At 39.1% G+C, this 8,311-nt stretch overlaps 1 protein-coding gene across 1 annotated transcript in view; it reads right to left on the bottom strand.

Moving 5' to 3' along the window:
* Positions 1-108: 108 nt before the first annotated feature.
* LOC137971903 (endothelin-converting enzyme homolog) overlaps positions 109-8,311 on the bottom strand; it is a 23,398-nt gene continuing 15,195 nt past the window's right edge. The window contains exons 6-11 of the mRNA XM_068818644.1: positions 7,482-7,669; positions 5,943-6,194; positions 5,459-5,518; positions 1,740-1,856; positions 1,044-1,169; positions 109-303 (exon numbers count right to left, since the gene is read on the bottom strand). Coding sequence (XP_068674745.1) covers positions 109-303; positions 1,044-1,169; positions 1,740-1,856; positions 5,459-5,518; positions 5,943-6,194; positions 7,482-7,669 — 938 coding nt within the window. The remainder of the gene's footprint in view (positions 304-1,043; positions 1,170-1,739; positions 1,857-5,458; positions 5,519-5,942; positions 6,195-7,481; positions 7,670-8,311) is intronic.

The following is an 8,311-nucleotide window of genomic DNA, read 5'->3' as shown; positions in this document are numbered from 1 at the left end:
CAAATTTTAAATCATGAATTTTATCTGTATCAGTTCAATAATTATATGGTTAGTTTACCTTAACCTCTGTATGTTTATTATAGTTTTGCACACGACCTCTGATCGTCCTTAATAAATTGGGATCTCGACACGCAGTCTCAAACGAAGATGGAAATAGCAAAACAAAATACTCACGTCCTTGAATAAACTTTGTAATGTCATGAAAAACATGTTCATTGCCGTAAAAGATGGATTATGACTGTTTAAGGGTGCGAACGCCTGGTTAGAGAATGCAGTGTTTAAGAACCCCAGGATAAAGTCTTCCTGTCAGTGGAAAAATATAAAACAAAACAAACAAAAGGATATAAGCGTTGAGCTTGAAGCACATCGAGAAATTTCATAACAAACTGCCTACGATAAGTACGTTCATTTGTTTTGTTTATTTGTTGAAGGAGGCTAATACATATTGACAGCTGTACAGCTGGGGGCAGAAGCGAGAGGTAAAATACAATGTCTCCAAATGTAAACACTGATAACAAAAATATTCCTCCCAGAAGAGGGGTGAGCGCGAGCACAGATTGAAAACAATTTGCCAGCACAACAACAAATATTTTTCACAGCAACTTCCCAATACTTCTTTTCCAAGTTAACAGATACACACACACCTGCGGAAAATATATTTTGCGGAACACCTCCGTTGGGTGCCCCTATAACCTTTCTCTACTTCACACATTCAAGATGGCGGCTAAACACGCCGGGAAGGACATACTTAGCGTTTGACACAGTTCTAAAATACGAGATGTAAGTAACGTAATCGTTGATGTTGCTTTTGCTAATGTAAAAGATGATAACCACAGTACTTAAATTGCTTAAGTGTTGAGCTTTCGTCTTTTGCGAGGTTCTCCCTCCATATGACGAATGGACTTATTGCAAATTCCTGACCATTGAGCAAACTGCTATGTATTTGGAAGCGAAGTTTTAATTGAAGTTTCCGCTGGCGTTGCGTATGGACCGCCGAAAACAAACGTTGATCCATCCACACTATTTAACCAAATAACACTTACACTAAAAGAGGTTTCTTCACAAAAGTCATGGATTGTCTTATCCAGGTCAAAAAGAGAACGCCCTGACCGATGATACTGTTGAAGGGTTTCGACCAAATCCTCGGAATAGAGATTGCCCACCAATGCCTGCAACAAAAAGGGGAAAAGAAAAAGCAAAGAAAAGTAAAGTGAACCTAAGCCTGTTAAATTATTTCGGATAGGTTTTAACTCCGTGATTTTTGCAAGCGCAGAAAATTCTGGTTGTTCCGTGAAATTAAGCTAGTATTGAAGTATCCAAAATTTTAAATGTTAAATATTTACACCTTATGCAATGGTTTAACATATAATACGCGCGGATATTTATTATTCCACTACAAAAAGGAGTTATTTTGCTTCAATTTTATTTGGTAATAGTGTTTTGAAAAAAATGAATCATCTGTCCTTCAGGGCGCGTGCGAACGATGTAAACAGCACAAAAAGCCAGCCAAAGATCTTTATTTGATTGGATGTGTCCAGCGATGACAAGCTAAATTCTCAGGCTATGCATCGTGCTGAAAACAACTTCTTTCATTGAGAAACTCTCGTTCCGTCCGAATTTGCTCTGTTCTAAACCAGTCAAACCGGGACACTACAGTTAAGGACTTGACCAAGTGTGGTAAAATGGCGTAATAGTGGAATAATAATTGTTGTTATTTAATATAAGTGCAACCTACGTACACGAGCGAGTTTTTTTTCGAAGTCATAAATGGCTTCCACGCGATTGTTCGCAGACAAACCAGTTCCTCCAAGTAAGTGAACTATAGTTTTCATGTAAGTCTTGTACGCCTCCTGAATCTAGAAATAGCGTGGGAAAATGTGAAAAAGAGAATAAGCACGTTTCAAGGCATAATTCGTCACCTCGTTAAGTAGAAATCGGAGAGTTTTTCTAATGAAAGAACTATACTTCTACGATAGTAGTGTACCTTTTCTTTACAGAAAAGCGACAAGTACTCGTTCAGCTCATAATGGTAAGGTAAGAATCGTGAGTATTGAAAGCCTAACATTCGGAATGAAATGGAATGAATGTATATTTGAAGTGCAGCTTCTGAATTTTTCAGGTGTCTATATTAAAAGCGACAATTGCTTAAATTGTCAAGCTAAGTGCGAGGATGGCTTCTCTCATTCGTTCAAAGCCTAACATTCTTCGCTGTTTGGCACCCAGTTGTTGCAGCGTCTTGAGCCAATGCAACTTAAAATAACATGTATACTGCATACTAATTATCAAGCAATGCACAGAGCGATTCGATCTGTCTCTCCAACAAATGTTGCATTCCTTCCAGAAACGTTTTATATTATGACTTAGAAGGTCAATCGAGGATCTCCTTTTTATTTTATATCAAAACCCAGACTGTTCAATATTTTACAATTAGGGCGCGTTCGATTGACCCTATTCCGGAATAAGAATACGGGGAGTGATGATTAAAACGGTATGTTTGGCGCGTTTCGAAGCTGCAAGGATGATAAAAATATGTTTAAAATAGCATTTTAGCAAATGTTTGACAATTTTAATGTGAATCTCCGCAAAAACGAAGGATTTCCAACTTGTATTCCATGTATTCCTATTCCGGAATACGGTCAATCGAACGCACCCTTATTCACCCTAGTGGAGGTGGCGAATAGTGGTGGACATTTGCCGAGCCGGGGCGAGGTAAATGTCCAACAGATGAATAACCGTTTCAGTAAATACTCCACAAATTCAATAACCAGCCGAGTTTATCGATAAAACATGCTCCTTAGTAACCGAAGCGAAACGGGAAGCCATGGCCATTTTTTTTTTCTCTGTTAGCTCTGAGCTAGCTAATGTTTTGTATTTCTACGAAACTGCTCCACGCTTGTCGACTCTCGCAATGCCCTTGATAGCTATAGCGTTTATAAACTATATCACACTCCAGTCTCTTACTTTTTTTTTTCGTCGTTCAAGAGGTGTAGCCAACAATGCGCCTATTTTTCGTCCGAGCGGGTTTATCCAGCTGTTAGCAGAGAGAAGGGCTGCCGCAGTAGTGAGAGCACGTGCCTCCAACCAATGTGGCCCGAGTTGGGTTCCCAAACACGGCGTCATATCTGGGTTGAGTTTGTTGCTTCTGTACTCTGCTTCAAGAGGTTTTTCTCCGGGTTCTTCAATTTGGTATGTTTTGATTTGATTTGATTTGTGTTCATCTTCGCCAATTAGTGCCTCAGCGATAAATACACTTGGCACTTAAATAAAGTTCATCGTAAAAATATCGTCATTCGTGTTTGTTATTTATTATACCGTTCAAATTCAATTTAAACCAGGATCCTTGGAATTCGATGATAAATTAAATTCGCATAGACCTATTAAGTGTCATCGACTCCTCCCCTGTTGTCTTGTTCTCCTACGATTGGTAACATTTAAGAGTGATTGCAAGAGTTTTGGACTTGTCTCAAGACAGAGCGACCCTTTCTATAGGCAATAGGCCATTCCCGAGTTCATGTCTGCCTCCTCTTCAAAGCGAGTCTAAGTGCGAAGTTTTTGTGATGGTAATTAGTTCTACTTTACATATGAATGAAAGCTAATTTTCATAAGAAAAACTTCGCCCTTAGACTCGCTTTGAAGAGGAGGCAGACATGAACTCGGAAATGGCCTATTGCATGAGTTTTCCTGTGCTATTTGGAATAAGTAAGAACGAGTAATTTTTTTTCCCTCCCTCACTTTTTTTAGTCATTGACCTATCAGAATTCTTGGTTTGTTATACTTAATTGGGGTCGTGGTTTGAGAATAAGTTAACTGTGGCTACTCATGTAACTAAGGCATTTTATCATTCGCATAATATTAGACGCATAAAGAAATACTTATCGAGAGAATCTCTGCTGACGCTCATACATGTTTTTATAACTAGTCGCCTAGACTACTGTAACGCCCTTTTGTACGGTCTCCCTCGTACACGTTTCGCTAAGCTCCAGAGTGTGCAGAACGCTGCAGCTAGGTTAGTAATGGACATTGGAAAATACTTTTAACTTTTAAAGTGATACACGGATTAGCTCCACCTTTTCTTAGTGATATAGTTAACATAAGGCAAAACTCATCATACCATCTTAGGTCAAACGATAGTCTACTATTGGAGTGCCCCAAAGAAAAAAATGCTTTCCACACTTGGTGCAAGATCTTTTCATGCAGCGGCTCCTGCATTGTGGAACAGCCTGCCTGCTCAGCTACGTGACATTCATTCGCTAGCTGTCTTCAAAAAGGAATTGAAGACCCATCTTTTCAGAGAGGCTTTCTTATCTTAGATTGCATTTTTGCTCCTTTTATTCTTATTTCTTAATTTCACTAGGCTATCTAGTGATAGCCGGTCAGAGTTTTTCTCTGTCCTTGTGTGGGCCCATGTCCTTGTGTGGGCCCATCTCCATCTTCACTTCCCACGGCCTGCTCCCGTCTGACCTTGTAGCTCAGTCGGTAGAGCGGCGGAGATCTAACCCGAAGGTCGTGGGTTCAATTCCCACCCCGGTCAGAGTTTTTTTCTGTCCTTGTGTGGGCCGATCTCCATCTGTAGGGCTAACGCTCACATGGTTCATATGGGATTGAAATCTAGCACTTCACATTACACTCTATGCAGTTAACTCTGTTTAAAATATAAGTGCTACACGGCCAACGTTTGTATAAACGTAACCTTTCCTTGTACTTGTACATGTTCATTGCCGTGACTTTAACATCTTCACTTCCCACGGCCTGCTCCCGTCTGACCTTGTAGCTCAGTCGGTAGAGCGGCGGAGATCTAACCCGAAGGTCGTGGGTTCAATTCCCACCCTGGTCAGAGTTTTTCTCTGTCCTTGTGTGGGCCCATCTCCATCTGTAGGGCTAACGCTCACATGGTTCATATGGGATTGAAATCTAGCACTTCACATTACACTCTATTCAGTTATCTAGATTTTAGTATTTTTAGTAGATTCAAATTATTTATTTATTTGTATGGATTCTTAAGCTTATTATGTATAATTTTATTGTAAAACGCTGTTGATCAGCATATGTAAATAGCGCTATATAAATGATTAAACTATTACTATTACTGTTAATTTTGCGCTGAATTATGTCTTTTTTCTCTTAGCCAATCAGAATGGAGAAATTTTTCAATGTCCATTATTATCCCGATAACAGTTGGATGTTTGAGCATTAACAAAAAAGAATGAGGCGAGAGAACACATCCACAATGAACGGGTGTCTTCTCGATGATAACTTTTTCAATCGAGTTTTAATGCGCGGCTAACTCATAGAAGACACCTGACTGGTAGTTGTAATTACGTCGTAGTACGTCAGTGAGGTAGAAGAAATGTGTTTTATAGTGTCATACTCTGTAGAAATTAATCAATGTTCACCTAGTGACCAATAGCGAGAAAAAAAAAAGAAAAAAGATGATGATGATGATGTTTCTCAAACCAACCTCGAAGTATTTAACCAAGGAGTAGTAGCTGGGACTCATTCCTAGGGAGGATCCATCAAACTAGAACGCAACAACAAGAATACAAATAAAATACTGAATTGATAGACCAAAATCAGCATGAGAAATGTGGTTCAGTTTTCGTGGAGATCAAACCCATTGCTCTTTTATTGTTTTGTTCAGAAGCCCGTTCAGCGAGCAACGACGAAAACCGAATCGATCCGAGCAAGAGCAACGAGAGTCTTTTGAGATTGCGTAATAAAGCAGTAAACATGAAAACTGACCCTTATCGTATCGAAATGTCCCCCATGAAATTACTTAATCGGTACAAACCTATGAATGTGCTCAATTGAATAAAAAACAGCCCTCCTTGATAAAGGATCTCAAGGCAGGCGCCCTAACCACTGGGTGGCGTAGATTATGCTACGACTATAAACCCATTCTCAACCTCAACCCGAGTGATAATTGTTAAATAAATTATGCTTACATATATTATGTGACGACTTGAATCCATAAGATCCGTTTTGACAGATACCGACAGCAAGGTTTGTACATTCAGATCTTTCAAAACGTGCCCCATCTTTTCTTCCACACTCCACAAATTGGTTCCGAATCCGGTCAGTGACCAGCCGCCATACCGCGCGATCAACTGAGCCAGCGGATACTCATCTCTGAGTTCAATAGCAGAAGTATCGATGCATGAATTGTAGATCTTCGTGGTTTTCGTGATCGACAAGCTCTGAAGGTATTTTATAAACAACGTAAAGAATGTTAGTGCCGTTCTTGAAGGAGAACATGGAGGCAAATGTTGTGTCATATAAGGACGCTGTTAACGCGCAGTTAGAGACTGTAACGGGCGCTTCATTTTATTCTGATCAAGATGCGAAACGCGCTAAATCTCAAAGTTGATTATAATTTTCCTTCCTTCTTTGCTGTTAAGGAAAAACCAATAAAAAGAATGACAGTTTTACGAATCCATCAGGAGAAGAAGCTCGATGATGCACGCATTTTGATTGGTTCTTACCCACGATCAAGAGTGAATTAGATAAGATTGTTGATTTATCATTTTACGGTCTTGCCCCTGCACATTTACAAATGGGTTTCTTTTATGATACACTTTGCGAGCGCAACAAACGAAGGGCCGCCAATTTTAACCAATCAGAAGAAGCCATGTCACGCGCGACTAGTTCTGCCATGTTTTTCTCAGGGACATGAAAATTGATTTTCGCGGGAACGGGTATTCTTAAAAATAGACTCTTTGTGACTGTGCTGGGGAGATTTCCCCCAATGCCATAGGAACACTCTTATCTAATTCACTCTTGCTATGATCTGTTAGAAGAAAGGCGCATAGCTGACGTCATCGTCAAAAACTTTTAAATCTTTATTATGTAAAACAAATAGATTCCGTGTTGCCGTGCGTCTGTAATAGATCAGAGAGGACAAAATGTGTTGAGAACATCAGTTACACACTCGGCTATCACCTCGTGTGCCATTTTTTTGTTCTTACCACATTTTGATGTCATCTGGGATCTATTACTGAACTGACACGAGAAACATGGAATCTACTGGTTAAACAGATCGGGATTTCAGAATTGTCTTAGGGTAATTATGTTTTATCAACGGAATCGTTTTAATTTTCAATTATTGCAGAATTCAGGGGGAAAAAATCTGCCATAATGCACTTGTTGTTTTGCAAGTTTCTCTGTTTTTTCTATGGGAGCTGATCAGATTGTTTGCGGGCAAGAAAAAAATATAACAACTTTATCTTTACTGGCCGAAGTGGGAAAATACCATAATACTTTTTGTTTGTCCATCCAAATTTTGAATAAGCATTGTTTTTGTTTTCTCTTGTAACCATTGTAAGTCCCAAGAGAAACAGGAAGCAATGCTTATTCAAAATTTGGCTGGACAAACAAAGAGTATTATGGTATTCTGCGCATCGGCCAATTTGCTTGAGTGCGACAGCATGCACAATCACAGTACATGTATTATTAAACATTTCAATTAAACTTCAATCTATGCGTACCTGTGAGTATCTTGCATCATTCTCCAGCGCATGTCGCAGCACTTTCAAGTTTTCTTTGTTGAGGATCGTGAAAGATGTTATCTCAGTCTTTTCCGCACTGAGCTTATGTTCCTTGAAAAAGCCTCCACATACGTAGGAGTAGAAATCATCACATGGATCCACACTTTTATCCAGCTGATTCGAGATAGCTTTAATAATTAATAAAAGAAACAAAAATGTTTAACATCGTTAATTCCACTCAGTCATTAAAAGTCCCATTTATCTGTTATTCAAAGTCTCATTTTAAGGACGGTGTCTACTAATTCAAATGTATTTTTTTCCCCGGTTTATGATTATGCAGAAAATGTAGATCTCAACAAGTGTTATTGAAATCCAAAAAGAAAATTGGGGGTAACCACGCATTTTTCAAAGATAATTGATGAATAATATTTGTAAAAAGCTTTAAAATACAAAGCAATGAATGGCGTTTTTTCTCAAATTGAAGCTTAATTATCTTTCAAAAATGCATGGTTACCCCCTATTTTCTCTTTGGATAACAAGAGTACGTACTAAGATCTACTTTCTCCGGATAGTTTTAAACTGTGCAAAAATATCCCTGTATTAATAAGGACCACCTATAGGAAATCCGAGTATCTCGAGATGCGCAGAACGTATGCGCAATAACAATAGTAGGCGCCATCCTTAAGGGTCACCAGTAACCACGATTCTTCAGTTGTGGGCTCCCTTTTGTTATTATTTTCGAGGCATTGTCGTCGAGTCGCAAGTCTGCAAATGTTAACTACACCTGCGGTCATTATCAAAGTCGGTTAAATGAACCAACTAGCAGAGAG

This window comes from Montipora foliosa, chromosome 9 (assembly GCF_036669935.1).
Source record: "Montipora foliosa isolate CH-2021 chromosome 9, ASM3666993v2, whole genome shotgun sequence".
In the NCBI taxonomy this organism is placed as follows: Eukaryota; Metazoa; Cnidaria; class Anthozoa; order Scleractinia; family Acroporidae; genus Montipora; species Montipora foliosa.
This window is presented reverse-complemented; position numbering and strand designations above follow the sequence as displayed.